The sequence below is a fragment of the Mizuhopecten yessoensis genome, unplaced genomic scaffold, assembly GCF_002113885.1.
Source record: "Mizuhopecten yessoensis strain PY_sf001 unplaced genomic scaffold, ASM211388v2 scaffold2929, whole genome shotgun sequence".
Classification (NCBI taxonomy): Eukaryota; Metazoa; Mollusca; class Bivalvia; order Pectinida; family Pectinidae; genus Mizuhopecten; species Mizuhopecten yessoensis.
Window position 1 is genome coordinate 675,393 of NW_018404790.1, and position 24,538 is coordinate 699,930.

A 24,538-nucleotide genomic window follows, 5' to 3' on the forward strand; every position below is an offset into this window, starting at 1 on the left:
ATCGCAAAGGGTAACACGAGCGCTCGAGAAGTAATAATGTTGTGCATGTCCTTAACTTACCACCGTTAAAATCGTATCTTCTCTGGGATAATGTAATGAAAAAGTTAACCAATGAGTTTAACATCCATACCTAAGGCCAATACCGGAGTCGAGGTAAACTTATCAAGTTCTTGCGGCAATAAACCAGACATTATTTGAACGTCTCTGAATATAAAATTAAGTAAAGGACATAAGTGTGTATGAACGTCAATACTATTTATTATTACATTGAAGTGTTATGAAAAACAGATATCTGCATAAAAGTTGGTACAAGGAACATTCTACATGTATATCACAGGGATCTGATGACGGCGATCGTGTCTTGTAAAGAGACTTTTTACGTCAGGGATAGTCCACCCCTCCAATGATGTCAAGTATTTTCGTTACATGTACTTTCTACACATCAGGATTGGTCCATATAAGCGTCCCGTTTAGTTCTCATGATACTTCGATCTATATGACAATTTCTCGGACCAGTGAACTACTTTTAACTTATACATGGCCCTATAATTCCCAAATTAATTCGTGGTGTTATAAAAAGGCATTGATCACGTGCAAAAGTTATGATATAAATAAATATGCATAGCCAAAAAAATAGTTTAATTGTGTTTGAAAAAAAAATCAATTCAATATTGAAAGGTCAATTTATAATGGTGTTATAATGAAATAAGATTGTCAGAAAAAAATGCTGGATGATCTGTCAAAACACGATCACTAGAAAGCGACTGCAAATAAACAGCTTGCCTTGTTTTGATCTAGCTTACCTTTGTATGGAGATAGGTACGACATTTTGTAAGAAGAATTTTGGACACGCTGACACCGATGATATATGTGCCATATGACTTATAATGGCGCACATGTTGATGTTATCGGTAAGGTTAAAAGAGGCCAAGATCGTGTCGAACATAAACTAAATGAGATATCTTGTTGGGTTTATTGTACCCACCAGTATGGGGTGTTATCTCCTCGGGAATCCTTTTGATTTATTGGTGGTATAATGGTTTAATCAATACAGCTCAGCTAATACATGTATAAACAGCAGGGTCCGTGGGCAGTGCCATTAAGACCGAAAGTCTGTCGGCACGGTGGGGACGCCAATGGTACGCTGTAGCGACCGTGAAAGTCAGTCGGCTAGCTATAGGCTGGGACGCCAATGGTACGCTGTAGCGACCGTGAAAGATAGTCGGCTAGCTATAGGCTGGGACGCCAATGGTACGCTGTAGCGACCGCGAAAGTCAGTCGACTAGCTATAGGCTGGAACGCCAATGGTACGCTGTAGCGACCGTGAAAGTCAGTCGGCTAGCTATAGGCTGGGACGCCAATGGTACGCTGTAGCGACCGTGAAAGTCAGTCGGCTATCTATAGGCTGGGATGTCAATGATACGCTGTAGCGACCGGGAAAGTAAGTCGGCTAGCTATAGGCTGGGATGTCAATGGTACGCTGTAGCGACCGAAGGGGTCTGTCGGCTCGGTGGGGATGCCAATGGTACGCTGTAGCGACCGTGAGGGTCTGTCGGCTCGGTCGGGATGCCATTGGTACGTTGTAGCTACCGCGAGGGTATGTCGGCACGGAAGGAATGCCAATGTAAGCTGTAGCGACAGTGAGGGTCTGTCAACGCGATTGGAACGTCAAAGTTACGCTGTAGCGACCGTGAAGGAATGTCGGCACAATGGGGACGTCAATAGTACGTATACGCTGTAGCGACAGTGGGGGTCTGTCAACGCGATGGAGACGTCAATGGTACGCTGTAGCGACCTTGAATGTCTGTCGACTCAATGGGGTAGTCAAGGGTACGCTGTAGCGACAGTGTGGGTCTGTCGGCACAATAGGGAAGTCAAAGTTACGCTGTAGCGACCGTGAAGGTATGTCGGCACAATGGGGACGTCAATAGTACGTATACGCTGTAGCGACAGTGGGGGTCTGTCAACGCGATGGAGACGTCAATAGTACGATGTAGCGACCTTGAGGGTTTGTCGGCACAATGGGATGTCAACGTTATTACAATATTGAAGCAACGAAAAAAAAGGTCTGGATAATAGTCATTATCAAAGACCAAGAAGATTGTGTAAATTAAGTTCCAATAAAATATGACATAAATAAAAAAAAATTAAAAAAATCAAAAAAAATCCCCTAAAATGTACAAATCTCCCTAAAGATTTCTAGGTCGGATTTAAGGTAAACATAGCCAAACGCACCTTTTATTAATGAATAGAAAGGAGACCAAAATAGACGACCCACCCTGCTAATGGTAATAGACATACAGCCCTTTATCAAGTACAAGGTGTGCCTCTTCAAGACATCGATGTATAAGCGTATAGGGATGATAATACAGAACTAGAAGGAATTTCGATTTAAGGGAATCCTCACGCCCTGGGACATTATACACTACGAAAGTTTCTCAAAATACACGAACATCATACTATATATATCTATATATTAAGAAAAGCAACCGCGTGCGGGGGACTGCAAGTTTTGAAATCCTGTTTTATGTAATTTCTTACCACACACAACGGGAACCTCAATCAGGATAAACACTTCAAGGTAATCCAAAGGATACCAAGGATATTAAACATCTCTACCCCAACTAAGGAAGTCTTATTTAGCAATAATTTCATTACAAAACTTAAGAAATAATAACATAATTCTGATCATTTGAAAACGTAGCGTATTTGCTGGGCGTTAAATTATTTTTCTGTTTTTATGTCAGAAGAAAAGACGTTAACGTTTGAATAATTTATATTTCATTTATAAGAAAGATGAGCACCAATGCTATCAGGATACTAAATGTGTAGCACTATGTCACGTGATCAGAATTATGTCTGATTATCTATTTGTTTTAACTTAACATGTTACCAAGAATCGCCTATTCCGTCTTTGCGTATTGCAGAGTTATCTTCTCTTGGGAGCAGGTATTGATTGTTACGTCATTGGTTTGTGTGAAAGAAAATCACGTCGTTTTCTCAAATAATGATGACGTTACTCTCACAAACAAGTGACGTAACAATCAATACCTGCTCCCAAGAGGAGATAATCCTGCAATACGCAAAGACGGAATTAAACGTGTGTGCCTTACTTGTGTCTTACATTATGTGGACAGGTCAAGAAGGTGAAATTTTTCGGTAACTTGATACCATAGCGACAATCTCAGATTATAAATTGACCCAAATAGAAATTAAAATAACAACACGGTGCTAGGGATAAGACGATAGAGACAAGAAGGTAATGTTTGGGGGTTTGGGTTTGGGTAAATATTGATTATGGGTTATTGACAATCACATGTAGCAGCTAATTATAACAATCAGAGGGAAGGGTATGGGTGCGTATTTCAAATCAGCCCAAACACAGCACCTGTACAGAGCCTAATGGGACATATCCAGTTTGGTTACATTCAGTCAGTCCTGCTTCCGATTCTTTATTTACCAAGTGTTATACGGCTTTCAATTGCAAATAAGAGGTCACGTACATTACATACTATGCACACAAACATGATCATAGATAAAATATGGGAGGAATATTTCAGGAAAGTTTTGACGAAATCAACCTGGTGATAAAAGACTGGATGTCGAAAAGTCTTCCCCGATCAGAGGTTGAGCGCTAATAATTACTGTATTGAGCGCTAACCATCACTGTAACAGTGATTGGGCGCTAACCGTTACTGTAACAGTGATTGGGCGCTAACCGTTCCTGTAATAGTGATTGACCGCTAACCGTGACTGTAACAGTGATTGGGCGCTAACGGTTACTGTAATAGTGATTGACCGCTAACCGTTACTGTAACAGTGATTGGGCGCTAACCGTTACTGTAATAGTGATTGAGCGCTAACCGTTACTGTAACAGTGATTGGGCGCTAACCGTTACTGTAACAGTGATTGGGCGCTAACCGTTACTGTAACAGTGATTGGGCGCTAACCGTTACTGTAACAGTGATTGGGCGCTAACCGTTACTGTAACAGTGATTGGGCGCTAACCGTTACTGTAACAGTGATTGGGCGCTAACCGTTACTGTAACAGTGATTGGGCGCTAACCATTACTGTAACAGTGATTGGGCGCTAACCATTACTGTAACAGTCACTGGGTGCTAACCGTTACTGTAACAGTGATTGGGCGCTAACCGTTACTGTTTCAGTGATTGGGCGCTTACCGTTACTGTAACAGTGATTGGGCGCTTACCGTTACTGTAACAGTGATTGGGCGCTAACCGTTACTGTAACATTGATTGGGCGCTAACCGTTACTGTAACAGTGATTGGGCGCTAACCATCACTGTAACAGTGATATGGTACGCGTACTATCAGGTAACAGTGGCAGGTACAACCTTAACTGGGCCTTTTTCGTTTACCTGTGGGGTGACTCATTGATTCCGAGAAGATCCTACATAATCACAGTACAAATCCGGGGGGAATACATATTTCCGTCTCCCTTATAAAAGGGCAATACTTGACTTGTATACGTTCCTTAAAGAATATTAACACTTATTTCATTTCAACATTTATTGCGGAGTAAAACACTCGCATTAAAGGCGGTTTATACGTCCACAGCCTCCAGGGACTGTTGACTTCTACCTTATATAAGGACCGGAGGGCATTCTCTCAGGTTAATACAGAGTAATCATGGTCTCCCCCAAACAGGATAGAGACCCAAACGGAATCAACATACACGTACAGGTAAGATATAATTACAGGTGTTGTTTGTTTCATTTGATTAATTTGATCTTTTAAGTGTCATAAACAAATATCTTAGGTATATCAAAAATAATAATTTTCACCCACATTCTTAACTTAAAAGTACAATCATGGTTCGCACATTTCAAACAAAAATCACGGGGACGGGTGGAGGAGTCTAGAGACAGTATTTCAATTTACGTTCTTTTTTCCGTTGTAAACAGGTAACAAAATTAAGTTGAATCTGTTAAAGTGTGTACTGTCATACAATAAAGTTTGTAAGATGTTTGTTTCAAATAAAGTTTCATTTGAGTATTCTAGGCCTACATACCACAATACCAAAGAAGAAAATTATGTTTCAACCGAAATATAAAGGTCATATAAAGTTGAATAAATCTAGTTTATGAATGTTGACATACTGCTGGTTCATTTGTTTTATGGAAAGAGTTTTCTATGGCTGTTTGATTATTTTGCATTCAGAATTTCCACCTGTAAATGAGATCTACATAACCTAATTACCGAAAGTCGGCTACTGGTGAGGGGTTGATTACACAGAGTCATCATTCGTTACATATAAGGATAAGCTCCTGGTCGGGTTTTGTTCCCGATACTGTTATATATCAACTTTACATTTGACTGACTGTTCGTGAGGGATTAAACCTAGCTGTGTGTTAGACTGAGTATAAACCTAGCTGAGTAGTAGTCTGAGTTTATACCTTGCTGAGTATTAGCCTGAGTTTAAAGCTAGAGCTCAGTGTTAGAGTTAATACATAGACGAGTGCTAGATTAAGTTTAAACCTAGCTGATTGTTAACATAAGTTGATAGTAAACTAAGTATTTTTTATCTAGCTAAGTGTTAGTCTGAGTTTATATCTAGCTGAGTGTTGGTTTTAGTTTATAGCGAGCTAAGTGTTAGAGTGTATATATATATATGAGTGTAGGTCTGAGTTTATATCTAGCTGAGTGTTGGTTTTAGTTTATAGCGAGCTAAGTGTTAGAGTGTATATATATATATGAGTGTAAGTCTGAGTTTATATCTAGCTGAGTGTTGGTTTTAGTTTATAGCGATGCCGAGGGAAATAGGCATGTCAAGGGACACCAGAAACTTGCTATATCCCTCAACCCCATACTTTAAGCGTTTTATTATACCGATACACACTGGAGAGATAGTTTTAACTAGAAAATATTTGTAAACCATAAGCTATATAGCTTCACGTCCCAACTACCCCTTTGATGGCAATGGAGCCAAATGCTTCCAAGTTCGGTAGCAAGCTCCGCCCACCTCGCGCGTCGTGACGGCTGGGATGGGTTAAGCTGACTTGTTCGGTCATTTCCGTGAGTTACGAAAACTCCCGAGGGTGTTATATGATTAATTAGTGTGCAGGGGATTTTAGTTAACGGACTAACACTCGACTAAATGATGACTTACTCCCTAGACAGCGATGTCAGGACAAAACCATTAGACAGTTTAAAGAATTTCTTTCATATCGAGCAGATATATTCTTTTTAATTTAGCGTTGTTTACTACATGTACATGACTATCGTTTGAGAGACATATTTATGTAATATAATGGTTTATTTGTTACTGTTGTGTCCCATCAGGCTGACTTTGAGGATGTGTTCGCGGAGAGTGACGGCACCCAAAGCTTCGACTGTGTGTGGGAAACTTCTCAGCAATGTTTCTGGTGCAGCAAAAACTGTTGTTACAACTTTATGGCTGTCTTCTGTGGACTCTGCATGGCCTTCTTCTGGGGATTCCAGTTTGCCTTCGTGGCGTTTGAACACGTGTGGTGTGTGACTCCTGCGTTACGGATCCTTGTCATCAACTGTAGCGCCATGCAGAAATGCGTCGGAAATCTCGTCGGCTGTATTCTCGCGCCACTTTGCGAGACGTGCGGTCTTATTTTTTCCAACATTTCTATCCAGCACAGTGGAACCAAGGGGTAATACAGTGTTCCGTTCATGTCGTGATATCCCACGCGTTACATCCGGTCAAGACGAACATATGTAGACATTCTGATAGTTTACAGTTTTATTTCCAGCCATAAAACTGCATTTCCTTGTGTGTGTTTACAAACTTGAGACTTACTGTACGAGCGAATTTTGCGATGTTTTTAAACGGCAGTTTGTAAATCATTGATTGAGGTTTTTTGTATAACATTCCAGGAAACTCAACATATTCAAAGTCACGTGCAATTGTATTAAGGTTTCAAACTAGACCAAGACAATACATGTTACGATATGAAATTGAGAAATCTCAACCATTGGGTTAAGTTTTCTATTTGTTCAAGACGAGGCTAACCTAACACTATGATGTCACAATATGTGTTTATGTCCTGGCAAGATAGGACAGAGAAATCTAATACGGGATAGTATAATGGGGTCATTCTGTCAGACCACCATCCCTAATTGTAAAATATATATAGGTACACTGTATTTATTTGAAATTGTTATAAAACAACTGATGTTGATCACTCTCTTGGCCCTGATGGGAGTTCAGAGGGTCTTTATGTGGGAGGAAACGGAGTACCCAGAGAAACCCACGTGGTCGAGCAGGTGACCCTATACATTTTCGAGTCCGAGTTCGTTTTAAAAAAAATCCGTGTTATATCAATGCATAAGAGTAGGTTAAATAAACTTCTAAAGAGAAAAATAGCAGAAAGTGAAACTTGTAAAGATTGATTTATTACTATGGGAAAGGTTGTAAGAGTATAAGAGATAATCCTTACTCTACAGCAGGAACACGTGTCGGCACGTCACTTCCGTAGTTACAGAGGTAGGATAGGTCTACCTGTAGTCCGAATTATTCTGACGTTTTATCAACTTTTTTCATATCGGTCTGTCGTCGATTAACGTCAGAACTCCGGCCCTCTATAATATGCGGGAAATATGCGACCCGCGCCCGGAGCGCACTTCAAACTGATATTTTAGAAACAAATCGTCACTTTCACACACATGTCGCACATGGATCGAAAGATCTATTCTTTATGCACTAGGTGGTATCAATAACATGTTTCAAAGATCATTACGAAAAGTATTTTCCAACGTTTTCTATACCAACTCATGTTTTTAATGGAAATTAGGCCATGAGCAATGTCACATGACTTGACGAGATCTCGCGTTACCGAAGGTATTTCCCAACGTTATGACGTAGGCCGGCGAGATTTTAGTCACGTGGCATTAGAAGGCGGGGCTATCAAAAAACTAGAGTAAAACAGAGTAAGTTTGAAAAAATATGTTTTTAGTGATTGTATTGGTTGTTTGAGGCATGTTATGTATGTTAATCTTGTGCATAAAGAATAGATCTTTCGATCCATGTGCGACATGTGTGTGAAAGTGACGATTTGTTTCTAAAATATCAGTTTGAAGTGCGCTCCGGGTGCGGGTCGCATATTTCCCGCATATTATAGAGTGCCGGAGTTCTGACGTTAATCGACGACAGACCGATATGAAAAAAGTCGATAAAACGTCAGAATAATTCGGACTAGTCTACCTGATGTTAAGTAATTACGTCACTTCCGTTGTTACTGAAGTTTGAAGCTGTTTATCGATAACCAATAGATAGGTATACTTGATCTTAAGTGATAATGTCACGTCCATAGTTTCAGAGGTATGAACCTGTAGATCTATAACCCAATAGATAGGTGTACTTTATGTTGCAAGTAATTAATCATGTTCCTACTGCTATAGATTGTCAGTTATGCTGATCACATTTTTGTTACTTGCCAAGACTGGTGGTTGAAGGTGAATAATATTTGTTAAGATATCGGAGTGAAGTGGTCAGGACAGCAAAACCCTCATCTCATGCACTTTTTATTGGACAGTCAAAATCTCCATAATTTTAATAGGCAAAATAGTATAATAATATGTACATTTTTGTTGTTTTGGTATTTTCTATAAATTTTGGATTTAAAAAAATGAAAATGAACATTACGGCAACATACCTTGAACGGAAACGACAATGTAAGACGCTGAAGAGTATTTAATGGAGAGACTGAACGAAACAAGATCCATAAGGATTGAATCCTAAACTGTGAAGTGACAGTAGATAATTGTCGCCGCACGGAACAGAATGATTTTCCAGTATACCGATACCCTATTTTACAGCTGGGTAAATTAACAAGGGCACATCAACAGTAGTCAGGGGACTATTGACGTCTAAATTGAAAAAAAGCATACGCAAAAAAGTCAACATCATCATCACCGGCATCATCATCATCATCATCATCATCATCATCATCACAAATAATCATCAGCATCACGGCTACACTTCCATGTTAGGTAGGGATGCTACTGGTGTGTTTACTCTGCGACTCCATTTCAACTCTTCCATTTTTTCTCCTTCTTTTCCCATATCTATCTCTCTTTTGCTCGACTTATCTCTCTCTTCTGTTGAAATCTTATTCGCATTTTCAATCCTAGAAACTCTTGCCAATTTTTCCTCGTTTCTTCTATTGTTTTCTTCTGCTTTTCATTCCCGGTTGATCCTTGCTCTCTCCATTCGTAATTTAATGTTGACCTTATCGTTTTCGCAACCCTTTGTGATGCAACTTTAATCATCTTCTCTTCCATTCGTTCACGTTGGTCTTTCTCTTTTGCTTTTCGTTTGGCTGCAGCCAGTTTATGTCTCTGTTTCGATAAACGTGCCATTTCCCCTTATTTTTTAATACCTGGTTCTTTTTAAACTCCGTGTCTGATTATCTCCCCTTGGAAGGCATCTTGTTGAGAACAACTCTGGTGGTGAGCAGAGTAGGGTTCGCAGTCCTTCCGGAACTGCTTCGGTACATGTAATACCCCGTGAATAATCCGGTACTCCCGGTAATTGATAAATAACCACCATCTGAGGTTGATAGTCCTGGAATCTCCACATTCATGTCGACAGTGAAGGCCACGCCTCCCAATCCCTTATTAGGGAGTATCCCTTCCTCCCGGAGCCGGGTTAGCACGGTCTGCTCTGTCTTGCGCGCCAGATTCAGCATGGCCGTGCCTTAATTGACAGAAACTCCTACTGTGTTTGAGAATAAAATCAAAACACAAAATAAGTACTTTAGAATAATATGTATTGATAAGGTTAGGAGGAAAAATATATTAATTATATAAAAGTTTCCTCTCTATTAAGGTCCTATCGTTCTTAAGAAGACAGTATATAAGTATTGTTGGCAATCGATATTTCGATGTATTGGTGTCCAGGTACCGAGACTTAAAATCAGGATTGATAAAGTCCACATGTAGAGTGAAATGTGATCAAACAACGGCATCAGTTACAAGGCTGGAGTGTCTCTTTAGGATAATGTCTGCATTACATTGTTCCTTCTGTGATCCCGTCCAAACAGCGCCCTCAATCGGCCTCTCTTTGGTTTCTGTTCAAAATCCATCGTCTTTGCGTAAGTGCATCCCTTTGTCTTCGAAGTCTGGAATGACATGGTATACTAATCTGTTATACAGCCACCCATTCAGCGCTGATCACACTCGACGTTGCTGAACTGTAGCAAGCGCGTCCAATGGTTAAACTGCATCACTGGAAATTCCCCCATATCCCTTAGCTGTAACAGTACAATTGTAATGGGTAAAACACGAAGTTTCCACCAGCACCATTACATCCGGAACATGAAAAGCTTGCTTTGCAAATTAATTTGAATACTCGCTTAATGTCTTAACTTCACCTGCCTGGAGTGATGTATGTAACCGCGGTGTTAAGATTTGGTTTAGCATGCGTTTGACAAGTTGTCCAACGTTTTCCCAATAGCTTATCGACGACTTTATAGTTAACGTTTTCAGTTCGGGGTCACTGCGGCCGAAAATAGTATAATGCACACAGTATAGACAATCCTTTTCTGTGGAATATCTCATCCAGTCATTTGTTTCAGCCAGGCAGGAGTCAGCTTTCTCATTTCCCCACCAATTGACCTGGCAACATGATAATCTAACATCAGTATATAATTGCAACTACATGTATATCAATAAGGTCATCCTTAAAAACATGTTTGTTTTCAGAGTTCTTTACTAATATGTTTTTTTTTTTTTGTTTTTTTTTAAATTAAAAGATTCCTTTATAAAAATAATATTATTTTCAGCATTTTTTTCAGAAAATAAAATAAAATCAAATCAGTAGATTCTAATTTTAACGGGTTGGTCGGGAAACAGCAACCAAACAATTTCATAATGATGGCCTTGTTGTCCCTTAATGATGACCTTGTTGTCCCTTAATGATGACCTTGTTGTCCCTTAATGATGGCCTTGTTGTCCCTTTATGATGACATTGTTGTCCCTTAATGATGGCATTGTTGTCCCTTAATGATGGCCTTGTTGTCCCTTAATGATGGCCTTGTTGTCCCTTAATGATGGCCTTGTTGTCCCTTAATGATGGCCTTGTTGTCCCTTAATGATGGCGTTGTTGTCCCTAAATGATGGCCTTGTTGTTCCTTAATGATGACCTTGTTGTCCCTTAATGATGGCCTTGTTGTCCCTTAATGATGACATTGTTGTCCCTTAATGATGGCATTGTTGTCCCTTAATGATGGCCTTGTTGTCCCTTAATGATGGCCTTGTTGTCCCTTAATGATGGCCGTGTTGTCCCTAAATGGGAACAGACCAAATAATATTAAACTGTCAATCTTTAACTCCTAGGTACACATATATTCTAAAATTATGGAATACTTTTTTTGTGGACCGAGTTAGAACGTGATACAACATCAAAACTGTGACCTAAGGCAGTCGGGTGCCTCTGTTTTAATATCGGTATATAATGTAAACTAAGATATCCTGATTTTCATTTGTTAACTCGTGTTTCTATAGGTGTAATTACATATGTGGGTGCTACGTCCATCCTTCTAAAGTGTACACATGTACCGTAACCAGTTTAGGTATACCATAATACAAACACCGAGTTTACCTCTCGGAGGAGAAAGTCCGGATCTCATTTTTCTTCGCAATAACGATAAATACATAATTTATTGCGATAAGAAGTAGTCTTCATCAGATCATTTGGTTAGAACAAATCATAAATTTCTATAGACAATACATACATTTTTATCTGAGGCCTCCTTGTTTACCATACATAATGTATGGTAAAAAAGGAGGCCTCCTCCATCGTCTGCTGAATAACCGATACATCCGGTAGTGAAGCGGACGTAAAACCTATCAATCAATCAATCAATCAGGAGGCCTCCGATATAAATGTATGGTAAACAAGGAGGCATTAGATATAAATGTATGGTAAACAAGGAGGCCTCAGATATAAATGTATGTTAAAAAGGAGGCCTCAGATATAAATGTATGGTAAACAAGGAGGCCAAAGATATAAATTGATAAATTGAACCGTGCCCCTGTGATAACCGTGAATGAACAGACCCTGCCATTCTTTTGATTTTATTTATTGGTTACTGTTTTGACGTATGGCACACACATTATTTTTCTTTGGACACTACGCTCCTGACTACTACGGAAACCCGTAGATGTCATGCTATAAAGATATTTTATCTGGCGGTCGCCACATCAGCATACATAAGGATTGACCTTCATTTTGACGTCGTATACGGTGGTATGAGCCATATCATTATCTTTGAAAGACCATCAATGGTGCGCACCCATTGATACACAAGCCGGAGGGCTTAAGTTTATCGTAAACATCTACATGCCACTATTAATCATTTTTACATTTGGAAAAGTACTGCTTTCTTGTAAGTAGGTAACCATGCATGTTCCCAGAACCATGGATCTCAGAGTTGCTTGTTAGTATACATGTAGCAACTCCAATAATGTCGGAGTAATGTTTTCGTTGAAAGAGCTTTTGTTGTCTCAGCAACCGCCGATAATTCCATTGTAAACTGCGTTAAAATAGCAACGGATAATTAAGTGGCGACCGCCAGATATCACAAGTCTTCGGCTACTTGGAACGTCAAAAGCTAATAAAAAATTTTCATTAAGAGACTCTAAATAAAGTTCCGTTTATCCGGGTGGCGGCAGGCGTTCGATTCGGATTCCCTCATGGGACGTGAAAAGTATTGAGTAACCTGCCCAACTACGTGCCCCCTTCCCCCAACAACTTGTTTCATAATTGTTGTAAAAAATGATTAAGTTCATATTTTATACATTCCTAATGTCGAAACCAGGAAGTATGGCAGACTGCCGCGGACCGCAGACGTGATTTATATTAAATCCTTAATACTGGCATTATGGTAACATGTATAAACAACATAAGGATATCAAATATGCAAGATCATCCAGGTGAATGTAAGTAATATGGCACTGAACAGAACCAAAGGATGGTGATCTCAGTAGATTATGTATATTATTGGCCATATGGGTTCGGCCATATATTTTTAATAAATGTGAAACAAACTGTCATTTTAATCCAATCCTATTTTCGAGTTTACGTATAAATTCATGGTAACCTAAACAAGATGCGTATATTATTGATCTTATTCATGACTGCATGCATAAACAAGACATATATTCAAAACAAGATAAACGGTAATACAAATAAAAAAAGGAACAAAACTATAATATCTCTGTTGATTGCTCAAAGGGAGATAACTCGTACGTGTGTATACCACACCAAAAATCTCTTTCTTTCGATAGCGTTTATAAATAGATGACGTTATAGTAACTAGAGATCATATAATAATCGTCATGAGAGATATAATGTATGAAATAAACTGCTAGATATGCTATTTTGATGTAAGAAGTGTAACCATAAGAGCCTTAGCCCATCGCCATCATAGGCTGTTGTTCGTAACTGAAATAATATTGCTTATAGCTTTTTAAACATGCGCATCTCCCTTTAACTTTATTTAAATGATGGTCGAACTATTTCGTAGAACTAAACCATGTCTTTATTTCCAGTCCGATACTCTACGTTCCACTCAAAAGATCTCAGATTGGAATTCGCTCTGCTACCAAGCTGTATTCATTTGTTAAATTGATATTTCGTATAATCCTCTAACCTTGTGTAACCATTCTACTCAGACCATGTGAGTGTCTGAAATGTTATTTTCTTTAGCCCTTTAAAGTTGCACATCATAGTGTACCTCTATAATCAGCAAATTATCTTACTATACAGGAACCAACGGTAGACTATTTCATAAATTTGTATGTTTTCGGATCCGACCACCTCCCTAGATCCACATGGACCTGAGAATTTGTTACAGCTATATTTGGACCTAAACTAAGGTGTTCGGAGTACTTTTTACATGTTCTAGGGGTTTAGATCGACTTTCGGTAAAAATGACACCCCATAGATCATGTATAGGAGAAGGGGAGAAAGCTCTCGATGTCGAAACCACCTAAATATCTTGCATCAAAAACAACATTTCTAGTTGATCTACGGGAAAATGCTTAGTACTGTTGGAAAGATGGAACATTTTCTTTTAAAAACTTTTAAATGTATTCTCCTTCCGCGGACATGAACTCCGTTTCCTCCAAAAACCCACACCATTTCAGAGTTTCAAAGTTTTTCGCAGTCAGCCTGCCACTTTTTCTAATATTTATGAGGTTGACGTCAGCTACTTGCCGAGACCCGTGGTGTGATTGGCAGCCATTTTTTCGCTAAACCAACCAACACTGCATGTTTCAGCACGGGCTGACCTCAACCTCATTAATCATCATCATCATCATCACCATCATCATCATCATATCATCATCATGATCATATCATCATCATCATCATCATCATCATCAGCATCATCACCAGCATCATCATCATATCATCACCATCATCATCATCATATCATCTTATCATCATCATCATCATATCATCATCATCATGATGTTCATCAATAAATCACCACGACAACAATCCTCCTTCTCCTCCTCCTCTCATAATCATCATCATATAACTATCATCAATTAAATCATCATCATTATCATCATTGGCATCAACAACATCATCATTATCAATACTGTTCAGCGCTCGATGGTAATTACTACCTGTATCCATGTTTTCCTTTAATTGTCCGAAGTCAGGAGTGATTTGTTATTGTACAGAGAGGTATTACACATATAACTATATATGGGGCAAAGAAGTAACTCCAACAGTGTTGACAAGTTTAGGTCCACACTGTTGGAATTACTTCTTTGCCCCATATAATATTTTAAGTAATTCGTATCCTACGGACATACCTCCATTAGGATCCAGTGTTATATGAGATTTTACCGTCTATATTACTTCTTTGACACATATAACTATATATATATATATCATTTCACTTAATAGCGAAATATCTAAACGTGTTGGACTATACCAGGGTAGAAACGATTACATAAATCATGGTTTCAAGTACGGAGTCAGAATTTCGTGTAAGTACGGAGTCAGAATTTTGTGTTAGTGCGGAGATGAAATTACAACGAGCACATCTGACACTGTAAAAGCTAAGTTTGCGAAAAAATAATTTTAATATTCGCTAGTTGTATCGGACAGAGAGTAATACTATACCTGCCTCGAATGGAGTATGTTATATTTTGGTTTAGTATTGAGGTTCTGTGCTGCGCAATTGAACAGATATGAAACCTTAAATACGCTGTCTGAAATACAGACCCATAACAAAAAGAACATCTACCTGTCTTCAGCACTTTCCCATATTATTTGATGTAAAAAGGGAGATCATGTGCGCTATTGCTCCAACTTTCTACCGATTATGTTCAATATCTTTTTTGTCATTTTGCTATAGAGATGTTGCATTGTATAAAAATATCAAATATTGTTTTCATAATTTTATCATTTTGGAGCTCAGCTTACATGCGTTTAATTATCGCAAGTCTTCAGCAACTGTGAATGCCAAAGACAGAAGAAATGTGCTACCTTGATATACGACTCATAATGTCTATGGAAATCCGAAAGTACATGGCGGACCGCGGACGTATTTTATAACAAATCGCTAATATTACATTTACATAATGTCTACATGTGACATCGAAATCCAAGGACATCAAGTATGCAAGATTATCCAAATAGTTAATGTAAGTAATACGGCCCCGAAAAGAACCAAAGGATGGTAATATCAGCAGAGTATGAACATATTGGTGGGGACATATTCTATAATGAATGTGAAAGAAACTGTCATTTTAATCCGATTTTATCAAGCCCCCGGGATGAATTGACCGGGTGCTTGTGACATTAAAGACTAAGACCACAATCAAATTTTGTAAATGTTTCCTTGTAAAAAATTAATTGCATACAAAAATCCCAATATTTGATAGACAACTTTCCATCTACCCTGGCCATAGGGAGCAAATATCAGAATCTAACGTAGTATGTTGCCCATTTTCTGGATTTTATTGTCTACTCGTATATCCAAGGTCAAATATAAGCATCTTGGTCAGGGGTAGAGGTAAACACAGGATTCTTCATACATCTACATTATGTATAAGTAAACTACAACAGATTGTGAGATTTTATATATATATATATATATCAACACCAAACGTATGTAGACAAAAAACATGTCCTATAAGAGGCATAGCAAATTTTAAAAACAAGATACCTATATTTTTTTCTACGGGACTTCGGTTTGGTATCACTGACCAGGTTTCTATTGCGGATTCAAAGGTAAACCCAGCAAACGTTGCGTACATGGAAAAGGAGGGACAACTCGATCTTATTTTAGATCACTCACTCGATGCGTCACCAATTTTAAAGTCAACCATACATTCTTAATATACAGTTAGTTTACAACGAAACAGTCAATGTGCATGCTCTGAATTGCACGCAATTTTACAACGGTATTATCTCCATTTTCGCGATGGATCGTTTTTAATGAAGTATTCGTGTATTAGATGTAAAAAGAAGTTGCTTTCCAATAAATAACATAGAGTAGAAGTTCGTTAGGTAATTTCAATCTTGAAGATATTACTTGATTATTGCTTCACAAAAGAGAATACCGATTTGTCAACAAAACCGTTAATCGAACTCAAAATCTATGAAACAAGGGCAAAATATGTGCAAAGGAGCAATTTAAAACGACAACTTATCTACATTCTTCTATTCCGTCTTTACGTATTGCAGAGTTATCTTCTCTTGGGAGCAGGTATTGATTGTTACGTCTTTGGTCTGTGTGAGAAAATTACGTCGTTTTCTCAAAAATTGATGACATTTCTCTCACAAACAAGTGACGTAACAATCAATACCCGCTCCAAAGAGAAGAAAACTCTGCAATACGCAAAGACGGAATATCCGTAACATAAAAATACAAGAACAGATCGGCTACGGTGTAGGCCACAGTTGAACCCTATTGTACATGACAACTTCAATTTTGCGATCGTTGACGATATAAACCATTTTTTGTACCACTACAATGGTTAATAAGGGTTAAAGTCATGTTGTGACACTGTTTGTTGATTTTGAAGAACTCAAAAGATATTTTTCTATATTGAACATTCTCTACTCAAAACTCTTTCTTCAATATCAAAAGATTAATAGAATCTTTAATGGCTGTGGTACGTAGACAGTGAAATTTCAACCGGAGGGTTAGAGTTTGACTGACAAGCACGATATTTCGCCTCTAGCTGGACAGCTCAACTCTTACCCGAGGGTTGAGATTTCCTGTCTTTCATGGACAAGTATGGGGGGGGGGGGGGGGGGGGATCCATTATCTACATTAAATTACCTCATACCAAAGTGATGAAGAACGATGTGGTTGTAAACTGTTTTCTAGCATCTGTTTTTTGGAAAACAAGACAAAGGTCAAGATGAAATATACTGAGGAAGAAATCATGGGAACGACTGAGTTTATGGTTAACACAATCTTTGTTGATTTCATTGGCAAGATTTTCTAGCAGACTGTGGACATTGGGAACAAAATGTGCTCCTCTTCTGGCGGATGTTATTGATTTTTTCCCCAAATCGGGCGGAATTTATTGAAGAGTTTATCAGAATTGGCAACAAAAACTCTTCAATTTCGCTTTCAAATATATCGACGATGCACTATCTTTAAATAACAAATTCTTTCTTGACCACTTCGATCGCATATATACCCTCATGAAGTTGAAATCAAGACTTTTCTACATCAGCCGCTTTCTTTAATCTTTACTTGCTACTAAGCTGTACGATAAGCGGGACGATTTCAACTCTCCGACAGTGAGCCTTCCGTTTCTTTATAGTAACATCTATGTTCAGTTGATTTGATGTTCAGGAGCTTGCTGCACATATCATGACCACCGTGATAGATGTCGATTGCTGATGGACAAACCTATAACACCGAGTTTTAAGGGATATAGGTTAATGTAGAATTTGGACAAGTTTTGTGATATCCATCATGATTTCATGCAGAAATATGTTGTTTGTGGGATATAAAGGACAATGCTTTTGATTATGCTTTTTATAAGTGTGCATTGTTTATCGTTTTAAAGCTTTGAGTCAGAGTTACGGTATTGTTGACATTAGGGTTGGTTTTTAAAGACCAGTGTTGACTAGCAGTCTCATGAGATCGCACGATTATCTGGCATGATTCCAGTTTGCACTTCCTTAACTTTTCTTAAAAGATCGCATGTCCGTTCCCGTCCGTCCAATCAAAGTGCTTTACAGTCAGTCTTAGCAAATATCCTTACAAAAGTAGCATGCAGCAAATTACAATTAGTTAAATCATGTCCTCTCAATGTTGCTATTACATTTTTATTAGAAGTTTGAATATAAAGCACATTTTAAGAACAAGACTTTTATCATGAAATATTGTAGTTCATATGATTATGACTATTAAAACACATTTATAACACTTTAAGTGATTTACAAATGACGGCAATATAAATTAAAAGTTATACTCTAAGCTAACTAGTCGTCTGCAGAGGGCCCAGAACACTGCAGCACGGCTAGTTACTCGTACTCGAAAGAGATAGCACATCACACCTGTGCTTTATTCGTTGCACTGGTTACCTGTACGATACAGGTCGCAGTACAAAATTCTGGTGTACACATACAAGGCACTGAATGGAACAGTTCCTCAGTGCCTACAGGAGCTTGTTACCATGTATCAGCCGTCACGATCACTGCGGTCGGAGTCAGAATCTTTGTTGTGTGTCCCAAAATCTCGTACTGTGACCTACGGAAACAGATGCTTTGGGAGGGTTTCGGCTACGTTGTGGAATAGCTTACCATCTGCTATTAGAAAGTCAAATACCCTGGCCAAGTTCAAGAGGGACATCAAAACTCACCTCTTCACGTCTGCATTTTAGAATCTTTGCAAAGACGTCATGTAAATACCACCCTTTTATTTGTTCAATTATGTGCATATTGCTTGCTTAAATGTATAAAAGTGATTGTAAGCCTTTGTTTTTTGTTTTCACAATTATAACCATTACTATTATCCATATGTTGTAAAGCGCTTTAGAGTAATTTTACAAATTATATAGGGCGCTATATAAATGTTTTATATTATTATTATTTTATTATATGAATTTATACATAATCACTAAAGCCTGCTTAACAAAGCATTCGAATCGGCACTCCACCCCCGCATTATAAGCAGTTAAACACTCAAAGGGTATAAATAAAATAATAGGAATTTACATGATGACTGTATTAAAATTAGTATAAATCAATGGTAGGATATCCTGGGGCCAGTATCATTCGGCTAGCCTCGGCTGGTTCCGGTACTCTTCATCTTCGGAATCTGCCGAGTTGTGACGAATGGGGCCAGTATCTGCTTATTTGTTCTATTATCAATTTACATGATAATATCCTCTCCTGTTTACGTACAAAGTGATTGTAAACATTTCGTCACAGAAGCGTCATGATAAATGTTAGCTACAAAAACCGCCTAAAAAGTGAATGGGTTTTGCACTTGGGTGCATATAATAATATACTTCCTGTATAAGGTTTAAGAAAAGGACAAGACTTGTTTTACCTTGATCTGCAGAATCTAGAAACAATGTAATGCGTGTCCTTATGATAAGCCCAGGTCAGTCAAACAAGTTCTCGTCATGCTAAAAGCTCTCCGTCATTCATGTTTACGTGTAGCTGTGTAAATGGTAATGTCTACTTTGGCCGAGTTCTCTATAACCTGGCCCGACTAAAACAGAGTTTAAAAACATATATATATATATATATCTGAAATCAAAAGCAGTTCTCATAAATTTCACAATTTCAATATCTCTTATCGCCCCACTTGTATGAGAGACATCTCAAAATTGAGGTGAAATCTCGAGTACACAAATGAAGAAACGTAAGACTCAAGATGATTTGTACAAGTAGATTGAGGCTCTTGACGGTTTTTATTACTTAAACCGAACAATGCGACCAGGCAACAGTCGCTGATTTATAGTTTATTTATCATGTTGGTCAACAAGAGAAAATGGCTTTACAATCCTAGCACGTGTACAATATTATATATATGTTTATATTTATATTGAACACACAGCCTTTCGAGCACACAGCGGTGTATTCTATATCTGGGGGATATTGGCAAAACTCTGTAATTCTTAACTACTCATCACTGAAAATGTTTCAACTGTAATACTTCATCATTAAAACTGTTACAGCGGTGTTATTTTACCATAACAACTGTAACAACAGTGGTACCTCACCATAACAACGGTTGCTACAGTGATTCCTCACCATAACAACGGTTTCAAGAGTGATACCTCACCATAACAACTGTAATAACAGTTATACCTCACCATAACATCGGTTTCAACAATGATACCTCACCATAACAACGGTTTCAACAGAAATACGTCATCATAACAACTGTTTCAACAGAAATACCTCACCATAACAACGGTTGCTACAGTGATTCCTCACCATAGCAACGGTTGCTTCAGTGATTCCTCACCATAACAACGGTTTCAACTGTGATACCTCACCATAACAACGGTTTCAACAGAAATATCTCACCATAGCAACGGTTTCAACAGAAATACCTCACCATAACAACGGTTTATACAGAAATACCTCACCATAACAACGGTTTCAACAGAAATACCTCACCATAACAACGGTTGCTACAGTGATTCTTCACCATAACAACGGTTTCAACTGTGATACCTCACCATAACAACGGTTTCAACAGAAATACCTCACCATAACAACGGTTTCAACAGAAATACATCACCATAACAACGGTTTCAACAGAAATACCTCACCATAACAACGGTTTCAACTATGATACCTCACTATAACAATGGTTTCAACAGAAATACCTCACCATAGCAACGATTTTAACAGAAATACCTCACCATAACAACGGTTTCAACTGTACTATCTCGCCATAACAATGGTTGAACTGTGATACCTCGCCATTATAACTGTTTTCCAAACATTGTTGTAAAAAGGTGTAATGGTAAAATATCACTGTTGAAACCGGTCATTTTTGTCAGTGAAGAACACTTTCAGCTAAAAGATGACATAGAGTAGAGGCAATTTTCGATATTCAGTTAAAGTCGTAAAATTGGTATAAGAATTTACACCTTCCACAGGTTGCTTACGTTCACATTGCTTATATACCTGCGGAAAGGAGGTACTGCCATAACGAGGGTTAACGTGGGGGTGTAAACATGGCCTCGCTCAAAAAAGACAGAGATCCAAATGGTATCAACGTACACATACAGGTGAGATATAATTACAGGTGATGTTTAATCACAGGTGAGTGGTAATTATATCTAAGGACGATGACTGCATTGCCTACATGTACACTTTGTCGTAGATCATTACTTACTAGAATACTGAATTGAACGTGAAATATATTCCAGGGTGTCAGCTGATGTAACACTTACTTACCCGTTCGCATCCGATTTGGTGTTTGGGGATGCAAGATGTTTTTCATTGGAGCTTTGAGTTCTTGTTTAACGAAACTTGAGAGTAATGTGTTTGTGTTTCTATTTTATCTGTCAGTGATACTTACATCTCGGGGTTAGTTTAAGGTGAATGTTGGTTACTTTGGGGTTTAATATTAGGTAATAGGTGCGCACTAGTTACTACAGGTGAGAATAAGTTACTACAAGTTAGCTTTTTTGTATCTGCAGTTACGTTTTTGTCAATACAAGTAATGGTTAGTTACTACAGTTAAGAAATAATTACAGCAGGTAACTATACAAGTTAAAAGTTTAAGGATAAGTTACATTTTAGAGTTAGTTAATACAGGTAAGTTTGTAAGTTACATTGCAATTTCAGGTGAAGACTTGTATCAATTATATGTGGCCCAGCGTACAAGTGTTTGCAAATAAAAATCTCCAAAATTTGATCGATCGCGTTTTTGCATACTAGTGTTAGAACCTTCACTGTCTTATCTAACTATGAAACCCATTGACAATGTCATGACCTGTATCAATAGCACAGAGCTGTGTGTTTGGGGGGAACTGTAACGATTGGGCTGTATAGGATTTGCTTATAGTTAGATCTGTATGATACCAGTACATATATATATATAAAGAAAAAAAAAGAAAAGAAAAAAGAAATGACAAGCCGATAAAAATGTGGGTGAAAAAAAGTATGCTATACATTTAAACACGTACAGAGCATGGCTAACAGTTCGGAAGAGAGTCATTTGAAATATCTTGGAAATATCAAAATGAAAAAAAAGTATTGTGAACACATATACATGTACCTAAAAATATCAATATGCGTAAGAAACCCATCAAACGTCCCCCAGCTGTGTTTTAATGTCTTAAATGTCTCCAATACAGACGTGATCAAATGCGTGTGTGCATCTGAAATTTTAAAAACACCGTACACATACTGTATCTTACTATAAAGCATTCGTCTGATAGCTATTTAAATCGCAGGCATTTTGTGCAATATTCGAGTTTGTTCAAAATCTGGTTAAAATATAGGTTGAAAGCTAATATTGTATGCCGGGGAATATTCGTTGCAGATTTTTTCGCCCTCCGTTATCCTGATGCATAATATAATGGATATATTAATCACGCGTGAAGGGCGAAATTTATGTTGGGCTAATAAGGATTTTATCGGTGAAGGGCGAATATTTCACTGAGCGAAATTTTCCAGGTATTCAATTGTTTGGCTTTTGTCATTTTGAGTAATGAAATTATTATTTTTTGAATTCTTTAGTAATTAAATGTATTTATCAAAAGTGGAGAGTAAGAATAAATCTGGTCATGTGCATTTTCTTTTTTTTTGAATTACAATCAACGCTTTGTCGATGACAATGAGCAGAATTTAGTCAGAAATAAAAAGACCCTTAATAATAACAAAATGGTCTTTTTTTGGCGTATTTGCGGCGGAATGGAAAATACGTGAACGTGTTTTGTTAATGTGTGTGTGATAGAATTTTATTATTTGGAATGTTGACCCTAGTAAAGTTTTTGTTAAGCTTATTCATGTTGTTTCGAAAATATTAAAAGTTTCATAGGAAAGATATCTCAATGAAGACGTATATATTAATTAATATATCTTACTATTGCTATTATTTACTGTTAGGCTGACTTTGAAGATGTGTTCGCGGAGGGATACGGAATAGAGAGCGTCGATTGTGTTTGGGAAACCTCTCAGGAATGCTTCCGGTGCAGTAAGAACTGTTGTTACAATCTCCTGGCTGTCTTCTGTGGACTCTGCATGGCATTCTTCTGGGGATTCCAGTTCGCCTTCGTGGCTTTTGAACACGTGTGGTGTGTGACTCCTGCGATACGGATCCTTGTCATCAATTGTAGCGCCATGCAGAAGTGCATCGGCAATCTCGTCGGCTGTATTCTCGCGCCATTTTGCGAGACCTGCGGCCTCCTCTTTTCCAACATCTCTATCCAACACAGTGGAACCAAGGGATAAAATGGTGTTACGTTTACTCCTTTGGAATAAGTCTTCCAGTCACATCGATACTTCATTCATATGACGTCACCCCAGATATTGTGACCGAGAAGTAATATAAATTAAATTGTTACGCTACCCAGAAACGACGGTTAACTTAGTGATAATCACGGATAGTCTTTTCGACGTGTCATAGGGAAATGCTGTAGGGAGGTAGTCTGTTGCTGGGGGACAGCCTGGCAGAGAAAAAGGATTTTTCATATATTTGTGTACCGCATTACATTGTTATAGCCATAGAAATAAAATCAATTTGCCTGTTAATATCGGCTGCAGGTATGTACACACATTAAAATCTGTTTTCGAAAGCTTTACAGAGCATGCGCAGTTCGTTTATTTTCGTTGCTCACTACACATGGAAGTACAAATATACGTGAAATGATATCTTTATGTATAATAGAAAAATGTTAAGCGATACATATTTATACAAATATAATTATATACATTATACAAACCCTAAGAATAGGCGGACACGTTTCTTTCGATGTTCTAATTTGTTTATCACGAGGCCTGGGGTAGCAGTGTACAGTAGAGGGTTGTGGCCATGGGTGATATTTTTGTTAAATGGCTAACCCCTGTATACTGTACACTGCTACCTGGACGATGTTCCGCTATGTTTATCACGAGGCCTGGACGAGAAGGCATCGTTATTTAATGTTACACTGTAACGTCAACATGATGTAGACTGATACTTGATTTATAACTTATTAAATGTTTAAATACTTGCACATGACTTTGTATTTCTAGTTTATTATTCTATTTCAGTGACAGGACACTGGGCAACATTGTTTGTGTCACTTGTATATAAGATGTTGTTTTTCAGGTATTTATAAAGAAGACATCATATTGTTATCATCCCGAGTGTGACATTTTTCTCCGTGATACTAAATTCAGGAAAATTGACGTCATTGCGAATGAGTTTTAACCTTAAAGTAAATTATCCAAAACAGTAAACCTTGGGCTGTGATTGTTCAAACCTATAGCAATCGAGGGAGAACTATTTATAGCATGCGTGTCTAGTCCTTTGCCTTTTTACAGCCTCTTAATATAGCATTCATAATTATTACACTTGAATATATCTCCAATCAGAA

The 24,538-nt window shown here is 38.0% G+C and overlaps 2 protein-coding genes across 2 annotated transcripts; both read left to right on the forward strand.

Moving 5' to 3' along the window:
- The first annotated feature begins 4,483 nt into the window (after positions 1-4,483).
- LOC110446669 (caveolin-2-like) lies at positions 4,484-7,470 on the forward strand. Its single transcript, XM_021491926.1, has 2 exons — positions 4,484-4,705; positions 6,305-7,470. Exons 1-2 carry the CDS (start codon positions 4,652-4,654, stop codon positions 6,647-6,649), a joined length of 399 nt encoding a protein of 132 aa, XP_021347601.1. The 5' UTR covers positions 4,484-4,651; the 3' UTR covers positions 6,650-7,470.
- Positions 7,471-21,173: 13,703 nt separating this feature from the next.
- LOC110446670 (caveolin-2-like) lies at positions 21,174-24,166 on the forward strand. The gene is made up of 2 exons (XM_021491927.1): positions 21,174-21,238; positions 23,067-24,166. The coding sequence occupies exons 1-2, from the start codon at positions 21,185-21,187 to the stop codon at positions 23,409-23,411; spliced, it is 399 nt and encodes a 132-aa protein (XP_021347602.1). The 5' UTR covers positions 21,174-21,184; the 3' UTR covers positions 23,412-24,166.
- The last annotated feature ends 372 nt before the right edge of the window (positions 24,167-24,538 follow it).

Excerpts from the sequence above, each read along its gene's own strand:
- LOC110446669 (XM_021491926.1), top strand. The coding sequence starts at position 4,652 with ATGGTCTCCCCCAAACAGGATAGAGACCCAAACGGAATCAACATACAC. Across the intron at positions 4,706-6,304 it reads GAATCAACATACACGTACAG|GCTGACTTTGAGGATGTGTT; the intron begins GTAAGATATAAT and ends GTGTCCCATCAG.
- LOC110446670 (XM_021491927.1), top strand. The coding sequence starts at position 21,185 with ATGGCCTCGCTCAAAAAAGACAGAGATCCAAATGGTATCAACGTACAC. Across the intron at positions 21,239-23,066 it reads GTATCAACGTACACATACAG|GCTGACTTTGAAGATGTGTT; the intron begins GTGAGATATAAT and ends ATTTACTGTTAG.